The sequence below is a fragment of the Quercus lobata genome, chromosome 3 (assembly GCF_001633185.2).
Source record: "Quercus lobata isolate SW786 chromosome 3, ValleyOak3.0 Primary Assembly, whole genome shotgun sequence".
In the NCBI taxonomy this organism is placed as follows: domain Eukaryota; kingdom Viridiplantae; phylum Streptophyta; class Magnoliopsida; order Fagales; family Fagaceae; genus Quercus; species Quercus lobata.
Genome location: NC_044906.1, coordinates 57,289,725 through 57,311,568, shown reverse-complemented (window position 1 = coordinate 57,311,568; position 21,844 = coordinate 57,289,725). Strand labels below are relative to the sequence as shown.

General features: G+C 36.0%; 1 protein-coding gene across 4 annotated transcripts in view; it reads left to right on the top strand.

The window, feature by feature from the left end:
- The window catches only part of LOC115982424 (twinkle homolog protein, chloroplastic/mitochondrial), a 35,260-nt gene that overhangs the window by 11,760 nt on the left and 1,656 nt on the right, over window positions 1-21,844 (top strand). For 2 of the 4 annotated variants that reach the window (XM_031105020.1, XM_031105021.1), the window contains exons 11-18: window positions 1,519-1,566; window positions 1,651-1,736; window positions 1,817-1,877; window positions 4,752-4,934; window positions 11,074-11,205; window positions 12,368-12,429; window positions 14,025-14,108; window positions 14,881-15,012. In XM_031105020.1, the coding sequence (XP_030960880.1) occupies window positions 1,519-1,566; window positions 1,651-1,736; window positions 1,817-1,877; window positions 4,752-4,934; window positions 11,074-11,205; window positions 12,368-12,429; window positions 14,025-14,108; window positions 14,881-15,012 (788 nt within the window). Of the gene's footprint in view, window positions 1-1,518; window positions 1,567-1,650; window positions 1,737-1,816; window positions 1,878-4,751; window positions 4,935-11,073; window positions 11,206-12,367; window positions 12,430-14,024; window positions 14,109-14,880; window positions 15,013-15,319; window positions 15,444-21,155; window positions 21,561-21,844 lie in introns of those variants that run through there. The other 2 variants (XR_004089616.1, XM_031105022.1) reach the window with 2 other exon arrangements.

Genomic DNA, 21,844 nt, shown 5'->3' with positions numbered 1-21,844 from the left:
GGGTAAAATTTTGATTATTGACAACTTAAGGAAGAGAAAGGTAAGGATTGTAGATTGGTGCTATATGTGTAAATGCAATGATGAATCTATTGATCACCTTTTGTTACATTGCCATATTGCTTCAAATTTGTGGTCCACGATTTTGGTTTTGTTTGGAGTTTCGTGGGTGATGCCAAAATCTGTAGTTGAGCTCTTAGCTTGTTGGCAAGGTTGGTTTGGTTGTCATTGAAATGGTCATATTTGTATGGTTATCCTCCATTGCCTAATGTGGTGCATTTGGAGAGAAAGAAATAGCAAGAGTTATGAAGACACCAGAAGTTCTTTGCCTAACCTTAAGTTGTTATTTTTTAGAACCTTATTGGATTGGCTTGGCTGACAGCCATGAGGAACCTTTCTTTATTTTCTACTGTTGATTTATTAGATTTATGCAATTTTTGTAACTGATTGTCTACCATAGTATATTTCCTGTATACTATGGTGACTCTTTTTTCCTGATTTATGTAATCTTATTACTTATAGAAAAAAAAAAATTCTTCTTATTTCTTTTAATACAAATAAAATAACAAATAAAAGTTGAATAATAAGTAAATATTTAAGTTTATAGTCCGGTAACTAATTCAAATGGTATAGTAGTCCAATAATTCCTCAAAAATATATTCTGGAATGGATCGGGCCAACAACAGTTGGGTAAGTTGTGTACCAATTCTAGCCGAGTGTTGTTTGATTTTAAAGTTGATCTTAAAGGAACAGATCATTGTTGCTAAGAGGAAGTCCAATGAGATTCCAGAGGCCTACAAAGATTCCATTTGATCAGTACAGGTCACAATGCTCTTGGTGTAGGTGCAATCACAGTGGAAACTTGACTATGGAGTTGAGCTGAGAATGATGCCACCAAGGTCTGATGACACAATCGGCCGTCGGGGATGATGATTGGGCTTGTCGCTAGTGTAGATCGAGGGCTAAGGCTCGGGTTTATGGGTTAAAGTTAGGTTATTAAAGTTGAAGGGTCTAGTTGATGTGGTCATCAAAGAGGATTCATGCTGGAGTTGATGGCGGAATGCAGACCCTGGCAGCAGTTATGGTTTTTATTGCTATGATACTAGGTTCTCAGGATGTGTTTAGTGTTAAATAATTTAGCCTAACACACATGAATAGTATTTGTATGAGGGTAATCACACTAATATCAAATTATTACAATAGTACCCCTATGACAAACATACTTGTAACATATATAAAGTAATCTTCACTCACATGGAAGGATATATCTCACTTATTTGATTCAAACATAGACTCTGACATGTACATATTTTTTTTAGTTTTATTTCCAGTACCATAAGTTTCACTTTTGCTGCTTGAGTTCAATTATGAACGAGAAGTATAAATTAAGCTTCACTCACATGGAAAAATATACTCAATTTATATTAACAGGCATTGTTGCACTATTGTCATTGATGGTTGTAATATCAGGCCCTTTTTAAATTTTTATCTGATGCTCTTTCTTTGTATTTTGTGAATTAGGATATTAAGTATCAATATCTGTGGAACTGCAAAGAGTATTTACAGAAGGTTGGTTGATATATTTCTGCTGCTTTTAATTAGAACTTGTAATTGTAGACTTCTTTGGCTCTTATACTTTATTGATATTCATAGGCATCACGCATTGTACTTGCCACTGATGGGGATACAGCTGGTCAAGCTTTAGCTGAAGAGCTTGCACGCCGCCTTGGAAGGGAAAGGTTTACATGATTGTCTCCCAATCCAAAACAAACTTTGAAGGCTTATGAAGATTAACCTTTTGTTCTCTGTGCGGATGCAGATGCTGGCGAGTCAAATGGCCAAAGAAAAATGAAGAGGAATATTGCAAAGATGCGAATGAGGTCAGTAATAATCTGCATTTATGTACATCACTAGTGATGGAAATTCATTTAATCTTATGTTTTGAATTTTATCTTTAGATCATTATAAGTTGCCTTGATGATAGACAGAACAACATTTGAAAATAATTGTAATGCATGTATTATACATGATGAGTATGGACATTTTATATAAATAAATGCATTGATATATAAAAAAAATCAGCTATGCTTACTAAAATAAGGTTTGAGTTAATTAGTTTGAGAGAATTTTCTGAAAGTGCTAGGTCTTGACAGCTTTTCCATTGCTTTCTTTCAATGTTGTTGGGAGATTGTGAGAGATGATGTAATGCGCTTTTCTAGGGACTTTTTTGAACATTTTAAGAGAAGCCTTAATGCTACTTTTGTTGCACACATCCCAAAGAAGATAGGGGCTGTGGATGTGAAGGAGTTTAGACCTATCAATCTAATTGGTAGTGTTTACATGACTCTGGCCCAGGTGTTGGCTAATAGATTGAAGGCAGCTTTTGGGAAGCTCTCTCATTTTCAAAATGCATTCATTAAAGGTAGGCAAAGCCTTGATTCAGTTCTAATTGGAAAGGGTGTCTTGATAGTAGAGTGAAATCGAGTTTGCTAGGAGCCCTATGCAAACTAGATTTGGAGAAAGCCTATGACCATATGAACTGGAACTTGTTGATTCATTTGTTGAGCAGATGTGGGTTTGGGGAGAAATGGAAAAAGCTGGATACGGTTCTGTATATCCATAGTAAGATTTTCAATTTTGGAATGGTAGTTCTAGTGGGTTCTTTAATAGTTCCAGGGCTTATGTCAAGGTGATCCTTTGTCACCGTTATTATTTGTAATAGTGATTTTCAGGAAAAAAAAAAAAAATGTAATGGTGATGGTGGTGCTAAGCAAACTGCTGGATAGAGCAGCGGAGGGGCAGTATTTATCTGGTTTTTGTTTTGATAAGTAATGAAAAAAATTTATTAGAAAAAAGCAAACCCTAGTATTTATCTGGTTTATAGGTGGGTAGTAGCTCTTCTAGGCAGCTTATGGTATCTCATCTTTTGTTTGTGACGATGCTTTGATTTTCTGTGATAAGGATCCTGAGAAAATCCACAATTTAAAGTTCGTGCTATTATGTTTTGAGGCAATTTTTGGGTTAGTATTAAAATTTGGAAAATCTGAATTGATGCCAGTTGGTACAGTTCCAGAGGTGGCAGCTTTGGCTCAAATTCCAGTCTGGGGTTGCCTCTGCATTCTTGATTCAAATCTGGGGAGGTCATGAACCCAATATTGCAGAAGATGGAACAAAGGTTGGCAGGGTGGAAGAAGATGCATCTGTCAAGAGGCACTAGGCTCACTTTAATAAAGAGTACCCTGTCTAGCCTGCCTACTTATTTGCCTCTGGGTTCATGTCCCTACTTTTGTTGCTAAACGTATTGGGAAGTTGCAAAGAGATTTTCCATGGGGTGGTTGGGGAGATGAATTTAAATCTAATCTTGTTTGTGGAAAAGGATTTGTGAACCACTACAGCGGAATGGTGTTCCAAGGCAAGCAGGAGCCCTTTTGGTATTTGTTTATGGAAGCATGTCTATGGGGTTAGGGTAAGTTTTCTAAGTTCATTTTTTGAGGTTGGTAATGGTCTGAATATTCGCTTTTACCATGACGGTTGGTGTGGGAATGGAAGTTGAAAGATACCTTCCTAGTTTTATATAGAATGGCTCAGAATAAAGAGGCTGTTTTGGCAGATTATATGTGTAGGAATGCTGGTAATCTTCATTGAAAATGTAACTCATATTAGAGATTTTCAGGACTGGGAGATGGGTAGTTTAACAAAGTTCCTCAATCGTTTTACTCTGTTAAAAATTAATAGAGATGCTGAAGACTGTATTCGTTGGCAACCAACAACGAGCAGTTTATTTGAGAAAAAATCTTATTATAGAGAGCTTTATGCAGGTGGTATGCACTTGTTACCTTGGAAAGGTATTTGGAGGGTCAAGGTTCCTGCTAAAGTTGTTTGTTTGTTTGTTTTATTTTAAATTTAATTTTTATTATTATTTTTACTTGGACCATGACCTTAAGGAAAATTTTGACTTTAGCAAATTAGGGTAGAGGAAATATTATCGTTGCGGAATGGTGTTGCGTGTGTTAGAAAGATGGGAAATCACTGGACTGCTTGCTTTTACAATGTGCTATGGACAGAGAGTTATGGATTTATGTTATGCTTTTTTGGGTTGCAGTGGTTCATGCTTAGAAGGGTAGTTGATATGTTGGCTTGTTCAAAGGGGTGATTTGCTAGACATTGAAATGTTGTTATTTGGGTTGCACTTCCTTTGTGCTTAATGTAGACTATCTAGAAAGACAGAATAAGTCGATGTTCAAAAAAGTTGAACGAACTATGTTAGAGCTTAAGTTAATTTTTGTTTATGCACTTTGCTTAAGTAGTCATCCTGTCTCTACTTCACTCAAGTTTCTAGATTGTTGCTCTTTTAGTTGACTTTTTTCCATTAATACACCTGTACACTTCTCGTGTACTTGTACATATTCTTAGTTTGCAATAAGATTCTTACTTACCTACCCCAAAAAAAATCTGAAAACCAACAAGTTTCTCATGCTGCTTGTTGTGGCATATCTGACTATAAAGGTGGTAACATGTTTCTGTGGTTTGTCTGGTTGTCAAATCTGTTTTTCCATGCATAAACTGCGATATTGTTTACCAAGTTGATGAGCAATTAATATTTGCACACAAACGCAATAACCGTTGCCTATGCATCATGTTGTGTGATTTGTGGTTGCATTCACGGAAATTTTATTCTGAATAGCCAGTTAAGTGTCTAGGTTTTTTTGCTCAAATCATTGAATTAATTCTTATCTCTTGTAATTTTCTCACAGGTTCTCATGTTTCTTGGCGCTGATGTACTGAAGGAAGTAATTGACAACGCAGAATTATTCCCCATACGTGGATTGTTCAACTTTAAAAACTACTTTGATGAAATTGATGCGTATTATAATCGTACTTATGGATATGAGTTTGGTCTCCCAACTGGGTGGAGGGCTTTGAATGAGTTCTATAATGTAAGTACAAACCTTCATTTTTAATACGTTATGTCTATCAGTATTTTGTGGTGGTGTTGACTTATATATATAAGTGATAAGATTTTATTAAAACCCCAAAGAAAGGAGTCACCCAAAGTATACAGGATGTACACAAGTGAGGACAATACAATCAAAGCCTCAAATTACAAAAATTCGTCAAATCACAAATAGAAGATAAGGAAATACATCCCCTAGTGGACATCCAATCCATCAGAGTTCTTAAAACTAACATTTTTTAAATCTGGTATGTTTCTTTCGATGTCTTCAAAACTTCAAGCATTCCTCTCCCTCCAAATACACCACATAACACAATGCGGACTGGCTTTCCAAATAATATCATTTCTATGCTTTCCAAAGCGCCCTTGCCAAGCAGGAAGCAAATCAATAATGGATTTCGGCATGACCCAATACACTCCGAACAGCCCAAACACCATAGACCATAATTCTGAAGCAATCAGGTGTTGTTGACTTATATAACTTTATTTCTTGGTATGATTTGTTAAAATATTCCGATTTAAGGTCTTTTGTTGACACATTGTCACTAGTTCTTACATTCTTACAATTTAATGTCATGATTCCTACTGATTTACAACTTAAAAGGCTTACAGATTTGTTGTTATGTTTGGGTTCTTCACATAGTGATGCAGCAGAATGAACTCTCAAAAGGTGACTTGGTGTTTGAGGGAAAAAAGAACAGAAAGATCCTAGGAATCACCGCTTAGGGTTTGCTCACCAAGCTATGAAAATAGAAGTGTAGAACCTAGGAATCACGGTTTAGGGATGCTTAGAGTCACCATCAAGTATGAGATAAAGATAGGAGCCCAAGAATCACCACCACCTAGGCTTAACTTGGAATCACCAACTAGAAGAAATTTCCAACCCAAGTTTCATTGATCCATAATCAACCATCTGCAATGTCTACAATACTACTTTTTGGGGTCTTTAAATAGGATTCCCAAATTACATCATGGAAGAAAATGAAATAAATCTAATCTAACAAGGAAATAACTTGTAATTGATTACATTAAAATGATAAAGTGCAAGGGAAAAGTGAATTAAATCCTATTAGTCTCAACTCTCAACCTTTATTAACATCAAATAGTATTAAGAATTAGTCTCAACTCTCAACCTTAATTAACCTCAATCAATGTTAAGAATGATGAATGCTGATTGAGGCCATTGATCTAGATTATAGGATGTGAATTAGTTTGAAATTTATTTGATTTGGAGGAGTTTAAGGGATTTAATTTCTATTTTAAATATGATTTGATTTTTCTTCCTTATTTGATGTAATTTGGGACCCTATTTATAGGTCTTGAAGGAAACATTATGTTATGTTGAATTTCATGATGAATATTGAAATGAGATATTTCTCACTAGTGGTGATTCCAAGCCATCCTAGATGGTTAAGCCTAGGGTGGTTATGTTTTCCCTTTTTTATTACCATGCAATCCTTGTGCTGCCTCAACTTGGTATCAGAGCAAACATCGATCTGTCACTGTTGCTTATACCGGAAACCAATTGCCACCTAACTCCATCAACTCACCCTATCTGAGAGCAACAACCAAAACCCTCAAATCCCACAAATCGATCACCAGATCTAAGCCTCCAATACATTTTCCGGCATAAAACCACTCCACAGAAAGCCCCTCATCACAAACTCCATTGCTAAACCAACTAAACCATCAGAAGCCACAAACAATACCCCAATCCCAGTTCAATTTGTCATGTTCCCCATCTCCACACAAAACCACACTACCACCCTCACAAAGACGGAAACAGAATACACCAAAATAAAAAAAAAAAAAAAGAAACCTACCCAAGCTAATATCATGAAACATAGCCAGGATATCTACCTCATCTCCATTGCCACAGACCCTTGGAAGTCGCCATGTTTGCTTTCACCTTCAATTCTTACATGTTGCTACCCCATCTAGCACAATGTTGTTAAAAGCGCACTTAAAGCTCAAAGCTCGAAGCCCAAAGTCTAAGCACTTCACTTGGTCGAGCAAAGCTCATTAATTGAAGCGTTCCTTAGGCATGCTTTAGATGGAACTTTTTGAAGAAGCAAAATGCATGCTTAGGTGCGCTTTTTTTTTTTTGGCTAAAAAAAATGAGTCATTAATTTTAATTGCTTGCTTGATCTTGAAGGAATTGACGTGGACATTGATTAATTAAACAAACATTGTTCTTAAAGTGTTGTATTACACAAACAATTTTTTTTTTTTTTTACATATCGAAAGACATGAACAAGGATAATTACCTATTCTTGTGGTTTTTGATCTTTGCCTTTTGGATTTGTTTTCATTGAACCATATACTTTATTTGATCATAGTTATCCTAGTCATGTATTTTTATAAAGTAAAAGAGAATTATACAAAATGTTATGTTTAAAATTTCTGAGTAGATTATTATCATATTGTTGTCCATTAAATTTTTTTTTTTTTCAATTTTACTATATAAAAATTTTAAGAAATTGTGCATTTGCGCTATCCATTTTGGCTACTTAGCAAAATACATTACTATTTGAGTTTATTAAAATTTTTGTTTAATTATATGTTATGTATCTTTTATTAGAAATTATTATATATTCTATTTGAAAAATAGGCGCTTTACTTCAATCAGGCGCGCGCTTGTGCTTTGCGCCTAGGCTTCAAGAGGCTTGCGCACTTGATGCTTTTACCAACATTGATCTAGCATCAAGCAGCCATACTTGTGTGAAAGCCCAATCATTGACAATTCAAATGAACATAGTTCCTATGTCCCACTGACTTCACTCAAAGATCAAGCCTAGGTCACACATGATCGTCAACTCAAACTTGAAACGACATTTGACAGGACATCGGTTTGTCGTGACCTTGATCTTATGACAGCAACATTGCTTGCCTTGCTACCACAGCTTCACTAGAGGCATCTTGTTGTTGACTCACTCTTTGTCCCCAAATTTGACATTGAGCACCACGACCCACCAAATGTGTCATTAAAACAGAGTACCCCAATCCCTGATTCCAATTGTTTAATGCCAGTAGTGTGTCGACAATATGAACTTGGTAGTGCCATTTAGTGATCAAGCCTAGCAACCCATAGGTTGCTTGTTCATTTGAGACCTGTTGTGACGGCATCTACGATTGTCTTCAGATTAGCTTTGGCCACTGCCTCAATTGTCTCCACGAATCGACTCCCATCTCATGATACACCGCTTGTTCAACTAGGTCTTGACATGTTGGTTGTAGTGTTTCCCATGTAATGTGATTTTAGTCTTTCAAAAAAAAGGGACAGGCTCTTAAAGCAATGGGCCACATTTTGTTTTTAATCGGCAATGAAGAATTTTATTAAACATCTAGGAAAAGTATACAGGCTAACCTCCATGTACATAGGCAATGTACTAAGGAAGGCTAGATTATCAACAAAAAGTACATAAATCTAAGAACTCTACAAGGGAAGAATAGGAAATACCACTCATTACCGTCATCCAATATACAATGAAAATAACAAAACATGCTTCAGTTTTAACGTGGAATTTTCCTCCCCCTTAAAGCTATGATGGTTCTACTGTCTCCAAATAGTTTACATGAGACACAATGGGAAAACCCCAAGCCTAGCAATTAGGCCACATTAAAAGTTAAAAGGATTGCCCATGGCCCTTTAGTCTAGGTCCACTAGATAGCAACCTTAGCAGCTTTCAACCAGGTTTGTTCTTAGAATAGCATAGGCCTACACCCTGAGCCAGTTCCAATCATTATCCATGCCAGAAACAACACAGCCCATTTGTGATTTCTCCTTTTCCCCTCTACATGGAACAAATCCTTAGAAATTGTTAGGGTTAATGACCAATTACATAAAGTAGCAGCTTCTCTCAATAGGACGATCTATGGTAGATCACGTCGAACTTCCTACACATGAGGTGATAACTTTGATGTTGAGGGCATGCTACCTCCTAATAAAAGCTATCATGTATCAAGCCCATTTAGGGATCCAGGTTTAGGACACAGTTTAGACTATCCAAATCATGTTAACCCTATGGAACCTAGAAACTTTGATGAATGGGTAATAGTGAACATGAAGAATGAGATGTGTAAAGAAGTGGAGATATCTAACGTGAGGGAAGTTAAACGTGCGTTAGCACAACCTAAATAGGTGGTAAAAGAAGATGACCTAAACACCATAAGCCTAAAAGAGTTTAAAAAGGCATCGGACAAAGAGCCCATTCTCCTTGCAATCCAGTGTACATTCTATAGTTCTGTCAATATATTCACAGGCATGTGCATTTGAATTGCTTGATTACAAACCTAGGAAGCCTATTGATCTTATTCCAAAGTCAATGCATATTGGGCCCGAGCGATTTTCTTTTAGGCTGTTCAATGTGTTTAATTAAGTCAGACTAAATACATATTTCATTGATACTTCATCTTATAAAGGTCCAACAATCATTCTAGATGCCCCTTTTAAAGAGCCTTCTGATGACCCAGTTGAAAACCCTAACCTCGACTGACACATAAAGAGCTTAGGAGTTCAGCATTACCTAGTACGTTGGAAGGAGCAACAAATTTCAGTGCCACCTAGTACACTGAAAGGGGCAACAAGTTCTTTTTGCACGTAGATTGCTAGAAGTGAATTGCAACAGCAAGAGTCTAGACCCTGACCTGCTAGATTACTGCCTAGAGCTACACCTAGGGGTCAAGTCTCTCCCACTTTGAGAGATTTGATGCAGACGTCATATTAATGTTACTTGATTCCATTGGTCTAGCTTATGGGAATTGAATTGATTTAAAATTTATCTTATTTTGAGTCCTGAAGGAATTTAATTGCTATTTTAATTATGATTTGAGTTTTTATTCCTTATTTGATTGAATTTGGGACCCTATTTATGGGCCCCAAAGGAAACATTATTGGTATGTTGAATTTGATGAAGAATAATGAATTGAAAATTTTCTCTCAAGTTTGGTCATGATTCCAAGAATTCTTAGCCTTAGGTGGTGTAGTTGTTATGCTTTTCCCTTTTTTTTTAGTCTTACGACCCCCGTGCTTGAATTTTATCTTTTGCAAGATTCTGTTTATTGAGATGAGTTGTGTTATGAAATCCTTATCAATTTTTAAAGCCTTTGTATTGATTTAGCCTTCTTTAAAATTTGTTTTTGTCTATGTAGTTGCTAGTAATGGTTATATATTGTGCCATGTGTATCTGACTTAGACCATAAATTTTTTATTGTCTGTTCATGAACTGGTAATCTTGTCCAAAAATGGCCTAGTTCATTGTAGCTGGTGGTATTCTTGATATTCAGCAATCCAGTGGCCACATGTTATAGCTGGGAAATTAGTTGAAATTTTTTATCGGTAATGTTTATTTTATTCAAGCTATAAAAAGAGTCACCCAAGTATACAGGAAGTATACACCTGGGGACTGAACAATCAAGTACTCAAATTACAAGCCTCCATCAAATCGAAAACAGAAGAAATAGAATGTCATCCTACAATTGAAATTAAGTAAAATAAACGTGGATTTGATTTATATAGTTACTTAAATTTGTTAAATTGAAGAGTAAGCGAAATATATGTGTAATACTTTTATTTGTAGTAGTTTGTGTGTAAACTGAACCTGTCTTGTGCAACCTTAGAGTGCCAGTTCTATGTTTCTAAACCCCCTAGTCTGGCATAAGTTTCTAAACTTTGGTTGTCTAGTGATATTTTATTTTTAAGGTTTCAAAAAAATTAGTGTTATACGGTCTGGATAATGATTTTGAAAATATAGATTTTACAGTAATAACAAATGGTTAATGATTTTCTATAGGTAGGGTTTGGAAGGGATTAGTGTTATAGTGTCTGGATTATGATTTTCAATATACAGATTGTATGGTAATAACAAAAGAAGAAATAGGTCTATTGTTTTAAGAATATTGGTAAGATTTATTTGATTGATGATCAGTTAGATGAGTAAATTAGAACATACTGAGTATTTCAGCTTTGGAACAAGTGTCATTGCTCATCATTTTATGTCTATCAAGGGAGATGTTCCCTTTTTTTTTTTGTTATAGATCAGTACAAATAACTGGGAGAAATGCATGACTGTTTGTGTTAGTGAGCGGTCTGTTCTTGTTCTAAATTTGAATATTTTAATCAGGTGGTGCCAGGAGAGTTGACTATAGTAACTGGGGTTCCCAATTCAGGCAAGAGTGAGTGGATTGATGCTCTCTTGTGCAATCTTAACGAGACTGCTGGTTGGAAATTTGCACTTTGCTCTATGGAGAACAGGGTAAGCCAATTCATAGTCAAATTTGACTTCATACTTGTTTGCTTTATGGTCTCTTGTGATCTTGGTTTATGGTCTATCAATCTGTGGGAAGTGGGAACTGTTCTCAGCTGGGGTTTTACTCAATGACTTGTAGAGACAGTATGACATAGACAACCAGAAGGAAATGTTTGAACTCATTATACATCTTGTTGAATTTATCATCTAAAATATTTGAAAGAATTTTATGATGCTTTAAACTTTCTGATTCAAGAAGAAAGAGTGAGAGATAGGGCTTAGAGAAGAATAGCTTGTCAAGAAATCAGAGATAACTGAGCTTATGCTCTGTTATTGGTAATAGAATTCTGTATTTATACTCTGTAACAACTAATAGAAGCCTATACTACCCTCACATCCTGGTTACTTAAGCAAAAAGACATCACATTTCTTCACTGTATTTTTCTGTATTTTTTTTTTCTTTTGGTATGGTGCCTTTGATCTCTTTCTCTAGGAAATTCTCTCAAGCCAACAGATACAAGGTGTTAAACACCACCCTACCCCCCATCCCCTCCTTTTTTTTTTTGTTGGCATTTATTAAAGTTTTTTCTTAAGGGAGATGTCGTCCAAATGCCTGAAATGTCTTGAGATGCTGATTGATGCATGATTTTTTATTTTTTTTTTATTGAAGGTACCATTGGCATAGACATTGTTTGTGATCAATTTGTGCTGTCTCCCTCCCGGTCCCCTTCTTTGTGGTATCATAAACACATAATGCATTATGACATTCACTTATTCAAGTTCATCTGTTATGCTATTCTATAGTTCTAAATATGTTGAATGTGCAAGAATCATTCATACTTGAAGAAATAAAGATTCTACTAAGTAAATCTGGATCATGGTGACTCAATGACTGTCTTTCTACTGCTCCTATTTCCTGTGACAGAGCTTCTTGGCTATGCCTCAATCTCTGGGAGCTGTACTATGGAAATATGATACTCAGAAAACAAAACCATTTTTTTAATTGTGACCCTGTGGTTTTCCTTTGAGATGGCCACATAAATAAACTATTGAGGCATTAATTAATTAACTAATTTTTATATATATAACTGTTGTACATGTCCCACTGTTGCACTTTGGTAATCTTTCTATCCTTAATCTCAAACCATCTCCATTTTTTGATCTATAGGTTCGGGAGCATGCGAGGAAACTTTTGGAGAAACACATAAAGAAGCCTTTCTTTGATGCAAGGTGAGTTTGAGTTAAAAGCATTCTGTATTTCTCTATTAGGAAAAGCCTTGTAAAATCAATTTCTGTACTAATACTAGTAAGATTCCCATTACAAATATATATATATATATATATTGCCTGTGAACTTATCACCTTCCCAATCAAGATAAGCAAAAAAGAACAGGAACATTTTCCTTTTTTCTGTGTGGCTCTTGCAGTCAGTCAAGGGTGTGGGATTCACAGGAAGTATGTGGGAATCTTATAGGGCGAAGTCATTAATGGAAAGTACTTAAACAAAATTACGCCATATGGTTATTTCAACACATATGCCTATTATGTATGAATAATATTTCACTTCAAGTCACATGGTGTCATTTTTTTAAGTATTTCCCATTAATGTCTTAACATGTGATGGGTTTTTGATTTGAATTGAAACATTTTTGAAAGTGTGGGTCTTCATTTGAAACTTTTGAAAGTGGGTTTAATTTGAAATCACATCTAAATTATGGGGCTTAAAACGTAATTTGCCCTTGCTTTTTTGTCTTTCTCTTGGTTGTAGTGGAGGCTTAATGTCAATGATATGTGACAGTCCATGCTCATATGTTCTTTAGACTTACTGACTTAGGTCTCTGTTAGTAAAACTTACTAACTGGCTTGTGTTTTACATCTTGCATCTCTTGACAATAAATATTTAGGCTTCGTTTGGTTGGAGTGATGATAGGGAGGATGGAAAATGAAGGAGAGAAAAGTGGGGAGAAAATGGTGTTTGTGGTTATTTGGTTGAGGGTGGAAAAGGGGAGAGATTTTGGTGGGGCCCACAATTTTTCTCTCCTACCCCACCAAAACACATTCTTCCTAAATTGGGGAGAAAATAGGAGGGAAAAGTGTCCAAAAATATTTTGACAAAATTGCCTACATTTCATTTTTAATTTTTTGGCTAACTAGGTGTAAATGTGTTGCCTGCCTCTCTTTTTTCTTTTTTTTTTTGGTTTAACTGGATGAATTAGCGTGATACACGTACACCATACACTGCCCCCTTTTTTTGACATTCTTTTTTTTTTTTTTTATCTTTTTTTTTAGTAGGCATGAATTTTAATTTTTAATAAACTTGGGTGATTTTTTTTTTTTTTTGGTTGGTTGTTTGCCTTTGTTTTTTAATTGGGTATCATTTTTAATAAGGACATATGTGTAAATTTATGCAAACTCTATTTTCTATCCTCCCATTTATCTTCATAACTAAACAAAAAAGTTTTCCATCTCTCCACTTTTCCACCCTTCCAACCAAGCACAAACGAGGGAAACTAAAATCTCTTCTATCTTCCCACTTTTTCATCCTCTCCCCATTTTCTATCCTCTCACTTTTCCATCTCTCAACCAAACGGATCCTTAATCTACTATGAATACTGAAGTTAATTTTCAAGATAACTAAGGATGAAAATGATAATCTTTATATGGAAATCTCAGACCATGAAACCTATGAGCATTTGGTTATTTATAGACCAAATGATTGTTGGAAATAACTAGTTTATCAATATTTGAGTATTTTTAGTCATATATATTTATTTGGCATGTTATGATTGATGACTTTGTTTACTTGCTCTCTGGGCTAACCATAGTTATGGTGGATCTGCTGAGCGTATGACTGTGGAGGAGTTGCAGCAAGGGAAGAAATGGTTGAGTGATACATTTCATCTCATAAGGTAACTAAAGTGTTCAAGACCATTGTTAAGGCTGTAGGGGAAGGTAACCCGTAATTATATGTTATTATGATTAATTACGCAGTGGGAGATTGCACTTCAACCTGTTTTAGTCTAGACTTGATTGCGTCAATATTTCTATTGTGCTTGGCCTCATTTTCAGAGTCATAGATTAGCAAGACAAGCCCTTCCAAAGAGTCATTATCAGTTCGTCATTACAGTATCGTCATTACAGTATTGATATGAAGGTGATCTGTCCGCTTGAAAGCTGATTTTGCATGGAAAGGTTATACTAACAACCATGATATATGGTGTTTCAAAATTAAATGCGTCTCTAAACCAAGAAAAATGTTTTCTTATCAAAATGAAATGGAGATTGGCTGACAGAATGACTTGGCATGGGAGAAAAAACAGAGATTAAAAAACATGACTTGCTACTTTTGACTGGGTTGGTCTTTTGAGGATTCTCTGCATGACCATCTTGGTGCTACAAATTATAGAACATTCTTAATCAGTCTCTGAATCACTTAAAAGAACGTCTTACAGATCTTCATTTGCATGTTGATAAACATGCATAATTGAATGATCACACAACGCAGCGAATATTGTAAGTGTAATCATATTGAATACTTAAAAAGTCCTTAAGCAAAACCTTTGATGTTTGATGCTTTTGTATGCTGATGTTTCATCATATAGCTTGCCTTTAGGGGAATCATATGCTGTTATTTTATTGCTTATGGGATTTTTGTGTTGGTTTTCTTTGTGAGCTCTATAGGTGTGAGGATGATTCCCTTCCAAGTATTAAATGGGTTCTTGATCTTGCAAAAGCAGCAGTTTTGAGGCACGGGGTGCGTGGACTTGTAATTGATCCTTACAACGAGCTTGATCATCAGCGTCCTGTAAGCCAGTGAGTCTTTTCAATACCTTTAAATCCTTCTCTTGCCATCAGCTTTTGGGCCAGATGTTTTAAGTAAATTATGGGGTGGAAATTTACAGATTCAGTGTATGTTTTTTACCTTTCCAATCCTTGTAGAACTTTCAACTAGAATCATATGCTAATTGTGACTTTTATGAGAATTGCACATGACTATATCATCTCTGTTAAATTACCGATTGTTTCAAAAGTTTAAACTATTGGGATATGAATTTAATCATTTAACTATTGACTTCTAACACTCCCCCTCACGTGTGGGCCGAAACTACATTTTTAATAGGTAAGACCTGACATATAGGAATTTAAATGAGAGCTAAAGTGGAGGAGATAGGGATCGAACTCAGGATCTCTTGCTCTGAATTGGCACCTCCCCATGCTCAAAGTGCTTGGGATCTAGGGAGGAAAGGGTTCGAGTTGCGAGGTTAGCTGCATGATGTAATTATTTTTCAAAAAAAAAAAAAATTCAAATATCTAAATCCTAACAATGAGGGAGTGTTTATTGGAACCCAAATATCAGATTGAACTAAATGAAAAGGACTACTAACACGATGGGACTAACGATGGTGTTTATTGGAACCCTATGGTGTTTACCTAATTGGCATGCTTCACATTGTAAGAATTCAATTTGACGACACGATGGGACTAACGACTTCAAATTCTAGAGAGAGGGATGGCCAAGGCAAAAATGATGCTAAAGAGGCAAGATAGACAAATGAGAAGCCACTAAATTGGAAGAACCACACCAATCGAGGTAATAAATTCCACCAGCTTCATGCCCTCCACCAATAATCTTCCCTGTCTTGAGATCCTGAAAGATACAATGAGTGGATAAAAAAAATGATAGCACAATTCAAAAGTTTAGTAAGCTTACTAATGGACAAAAGATTAAAAAGAAAATCAGGAATATATAAGACAGAAGAGAGAGAAAGATTAGGACTGAGAATAGCTATGCCCAAACCAGAAACTATGGTGGTTGAGCCATCTACCAATGTAGCATTGGGAAGATTACTAGAGTGCTCAAGGTTGGAGAGTAAGCCTGAGGTACCTATCATATGATTAGTAGCACCTGAGTCAATGACCCAAGGGTCCTGAGTGGCAAGACAAGCAGTGGAAGTACCGTGGTGAGCCAAAGTAACAGTGGAACCAGATCCAATGGAGTTAGACTGCAAAGACGAGGTGATTGTACTCTTCCTCTAGTATAGAGACTACTCTGGATGTTGGTGGAAATGACTGTGAAGGCGGTTCTTCAACTTGAAAACTAGCTTGGTGAGCCGAGGGTTTTGCATACAACTCCCAACAAAATTCAACTATATGATTCTCACCATGACAATAAGTGCACTTACGAAGCCCATGTCCTCTACCACAACCCCCTTGTTCACTACCATGGCTCCCTTGGTCACGACCTCCACGGCCTCGGCCCCCACCACCTCGACCTCCACGACCACCTCTATTACTCCCCATATAAGTGGCAAATGCAGATTTATCACCAAAAGGTAGTGCATCAATGCTAGGGGAAGGGGCAATACTAGACTCAAATAATGTGGCTTGTCTAAGTCAACCAAAAACTTCACTCGATGAAGGGAGGTCTAGACTAGCTAAAATTTGGGACTTCACCGGAGTCGAACTTTTAGGTAATCCAGGGAGGAAGCAAGCAACATGCATAGAATCTCGTTGTTTCTTCATTGTTTTAACTTCAAAGGAGATGTGCTGATAAATATTGAGTTCTTCACATACACCCTTAAACTTGTTATAATAGTCGTCCAAAGACAAATTACTCAAACTCAAGGAGAAATAATTTTGATGAAGATCATAAATTCGCTTCAAATTGTTAACGCCAGAGTAAAGTTCCTTGGCTAGTTCCCAAACAAGTTTAGTTAGGGGTGTGCAGAAAACCCACCGACCCACCAAACCCGACCCAACCCAACCCGACCCACTGGGTTGGGTCGGTTTTTAAGGCTTGGTGGGTTGGGTTGGGTTACAAAAAAAAATTTTATGGCGGGTTGGGTTGGATTTGGGTCATAAAATTACAAACCCGCCAAACCCAACCCGACCCACCCATATTTAATATATATTTAAAATATATTTTATATTTAATAATTTTTTTAAATCAATTGTAGGGCACTTTTATATAAATATATATATATATATATATATATATATTATATTATATTTAATAATTTAAAAAAAAAAACAATTGTAGAGCAGCATTTCCTCAGTTCTTCCTACTAATACTAATTTAATATATATATATATATAATATTATATAATTAATAAAATTTTCAAATAGCTAATTCTTCCTATCCTATATAAAAGCCAATTAGTTTACACAAATCCTAATAAATTACTATTATTGTTTAGTCATTAGTGTTGTTTGCCTTTAAAGAATTACATTGATACTAATCTTTAGGATTTTTTAATATATTAGTGTATATATATTTTTTTCTACTCAATTTAATAATAATAATCATAAAAATTTGTCAAACCCATGGGTTCAACCCGACCCATGTGGGTTGGGTTGAGTTGGGTTGAACTTATATGACGGGTTGGGTTGGGTTGAAATATTTTTGACCCACCATGGTGGGTTGGGTCAAAAAATCTCCTCAACCCGACCCAACCCGACCCATGCACACCCCTAAGTTTAGTAGTTGGTAAGAAAACCAAACTACTGCTGATCTTAGACTCCAGGCTATTCCACAAGCAACTCCTAATTTGTGCATCTTCAGCTCTCCAATCAGCAAATTTAGATTCCATAGATACAGGGGATTCACTAATCATGTAATCAAACTTCTTTCTACCAAGAAGAAACACTTCAACTGCCTAGGCCCACTGAGCATAATTGCTTCCATTAAGACAAATGGAAGTAATAGATAACATATCAGAAAATAAGAAATAATTAGGGGGCTGAACACTATCTTTGGTCTCCAAAATAGCAATCTGAAGAACAAACTAACACTAGATAAATATGCTAGTGAGCTTGGGAAAAAAGAAAGAAAGAACCACACTGACAAACTCAACACCATTATGCTACAACCAGTCAGCAAATCCAATAGCAACACACAATTCCAATCAAGGCAGCAATCAATCCATACCAACAGTAACATGTCCAATCCACCGCTAAACATCAACCAACAAAATTCGAGTCCAACAAATCAACCCAAGACTGCCTAAACGGGAATCAGAGATTCAGAATGTAGGGAAGAAAAATAATAAAATCAAACCAAATCAATCCATGGCCGAAACCCTGTTTCGAAAACTCTAGCAGTGGCGCTAGGGCACAGAAGCGGCATCGCAATGGTCGGCGAGTGGGCTAGGGTGGGTCGTCAGGGGAGGGCGAGTAAAACTGTGCCTCTTTCACGGTCAAGCGGCGTTGATCTAGTGTCGCGAGACCCAAGAGAGATCACCAGCGTTGGGTAACTCCTCTGGCCACTAAATCGAAGTTGTCAGAGCTAGTTTAGGGTCATCAGAGCTATGGGTCGACTATTATGGTGGCTAACGGTGGTGATCATTGTGGGTGGTGGTCGGAGTGTTAACAGCAGTGGGTTGGATATTCTGATACCATGTTAAATTACCGATTGTTCCAAAAGGTTAAGCTATGGGATATAGAAAATTTAATCATTTAACTACATAATTCTAACAAAGTTGATGGAGCTTCTACTCTGGTTTTACATTTATTTATTTATTTATTTTTATTTACTCATGGTTTTTTTTTTTGGGGGGTTGAATTTTTAATTGTGAACAGTGTATACATTTTTTGCTTATGGTTTTAACTTTTAATCATGAAATGTCAAATTGTGTGAATAGTGTTAAACACTTAAATGTTTTTAGTAATAATTTATGCAAGATATTAAGAATAGGTTTTTGAGATCTTTATTTGAATCTTGTACTTCGATTGGGTGGTGCCGTGTAGTTCCATAGTTGAATTTTTGACCTCATGAGTCTCCATTTGTTATTCTCTATGGGCGCTCACAATTGAGCGATCCTTCATTCTAATTAATTACTCTTCCGCCAACGGAGGCTTGGCTTAGCTGGTAAGGTTCGGACACTTCGTTTAACCCATCTAGATTCAAGTCCGTTGCTAGCAGGAGTCCTCTGGTGGGCATCCAAAAGGGTTGGCTCCATTCAAAAAAGATGGACTTTAACCTGAGCAGCCTACCCAGGGGCTAGCGTAACCTAGCTAATCCCTATTTTTTATACACCGACAAAAAAGAATTACTCTTCCTTTAAAAGAAAAGTTATATTTTTAATTATTATGACTCAGTTATTATAATACTAGAGTTAAACACTAGTTTTAATGTTTATTATAGTTTAATTTTTAGTTGAATTGTACTCTACACATGGGTATTAATGTACTTCTTTGCTATCTATTATTGCTTTTCAGTTAATTTTAGATAATGTTTTCAAATATTTTAATGACTATTACGTATTTTTAAAACTAAAATAAACCCAAAATATGTAAAGATATATAAAATATACATAGAAATATTTATTTATCAAGTGTTGTGTCCTAAATCTGCTGTGTTTTATTTTATGAGTTAACCTGTCTTGTGTTGTGTCCATGTACGTGCTTCTTAGGTTTTCTGGAAAACTTTGGTACAAGGGAAAACACAAGTTAATGGAAAACGCTTTCTATGGGCAACGGAGAACTGGCCAATTTAAAGGAAAACACTTTCTATGGTCAATGGAAAACTAGCCAATTCACCAAAGAGCGTTTTCCAAAATGTTATATACTCAATAGACCATCACTAATAAACTCCACACCAAACACACACACAAACAAACAAAATTACAATAGTAACTTTTCTCTTCACCCTCTCTTTCTCCACAGACCGATCATGGACCGCTGTTGATTGGTTGTGGATCGAGCATTGACTTCTCCAAAATACCTTTTTTTGCTTAAATCTGTTGCTTCCTCACTTAATTTTTTGCTTAGATTCCGAATTTGGGCTTTGTTTTCCCATTTATGTCTCTCAAATGGCCTAAAAAATAGAAGAAGAAAAAAATCCCATTTGGGTTCTATTTCAGTAAATGAAAGTTTTTTGTTTATATAGTTAATTTTTAATAAGTAACAAAATTTATTATTCAGAAAGTATATCCCAAGTACACGGTGTATACTATGGGTACATCAAGCTTAAAGTTGAAGAGTACAATGATCAAGCAAATCTAATAGGGTGGAAATGAAGTTTTTGTTCATATAATGTTTTGGAATTACAATAAATATAATGATTTTCTGTGCAAGGCCAAAAAAAAAAAAAAAAAAAATTGACTTACTTTCAGCATTGAAAGCCACAACCAAACACAGGAAATGATTCAGTTTTCTAGAAAATAAGTAATTTTCAAACCCAGTGGGATTGGCTGAGTGGTTGGGCACTCAGTCCCGAAGTGGCTATCTTGAGTGGAGGTGAAAGAGCCCGAGTTCGAGCCCCAGCACCTTGGAAAAACTCCCTGGGCCAGCGATTTACCTCTACCCACCCGTTGCGACAGTAATTAGTCTCTTGGTTGAAAGCTTTGGGGATACACTGGGTCTAAGACCAAAAAAAAAAAAAAGTAATTTTCTTGAAAACATTTTTTGTAGAAATAAATGGAGCCACAATGTTATATGCTCATGATACAAAAGTTGAGTTTGGGCCTGCACATATGAAAGAATCTGAAAGAGGACTTCAGTTTGAGTCATTTGTCAATAACCAAATCTGAAAGAGGACTTCAGTTTCAGCCCTAATTCTGAACAACACATATCACCATAGATACTAAGCACCAAATACTATTCACAGACTCTCAAGTCTATACTAATTTGATAGACTACATGAGGGGTCTGCGACTCATTGCCTTCCATTGTGCGTCTTTTGTGTGCTTTCAGTAGAGAAGATGGTTTATTTGTCATAAGATACATAAAAGGTGATAAAGATTGAACTTCTCTAATATCTAGTGCCAGATGTTGAAGACTTCTTATTACATTTTGTCAGCTTTATGCCTTAATATATTTTTAGGCAGATAACGAAAAAGATTACTTGTTGGTAAAAAAAAATTGTAGTCAGGTGTGACTTCGAACCTCAGCTTTAAGTTATCTGACTCGTGTTGTAAAGAGTTAACCATTCAATCTCCATTATCAACCTGAGCAGGTGCAGGTCATGAGCCATCCAAGCTGCAATCATGCAAATCTTGAACAAATCATCTTTTTGGAGCCCTACTCCAAAATAGGGACCTGACAATCTTCAAGTCCCTATCTTCCATGAGCTGAGCCTGAGAGCTCTTTACTTAGATCATCAGATCATCTCATTTGAGCCCACTCCAAATCAATTTGTGACTTTCATCCACCAGAATTCAGGTGGAGCTGAAGCCTTTATTTCTTTGGACTTCACTTTTTGTATGGAAACATGGCAACTAAGATTTTTAGCTTGTCATGGGAAGAAACTAGTGATCATGGCCCTATAGAAGATACCTGAAATTGCTTCCAGGTCTCATTATGCCCCTTTTACTCGATGAAATCATCTCCCCTTATGCTTGGACTCCCAGTTTTATCCCAGGTTCTCATCTTTCTTGTAACTAGCCAAATGTTTTTTTAACTTTTTCAGAACCGTAGGTCTCCTCTTTCTGGCCTTGTTGCTGTTCTTGATAGCAGTTGTGTTGTTTACTTCTTCCTTTTTTGTTCTTAGCCACTAAGCAGTGTTTTGGATAACAAAAACAGTGTCCTTCAAAAGTTTTTCTAGTGAACTTCAGTTTTATAGTGATATCTCTTCTCACTTGCTATTCTGCTCTGAACATTTGTATTATGTTGCGTGCCATAATTTACAGTTCATTACCAGCGCTT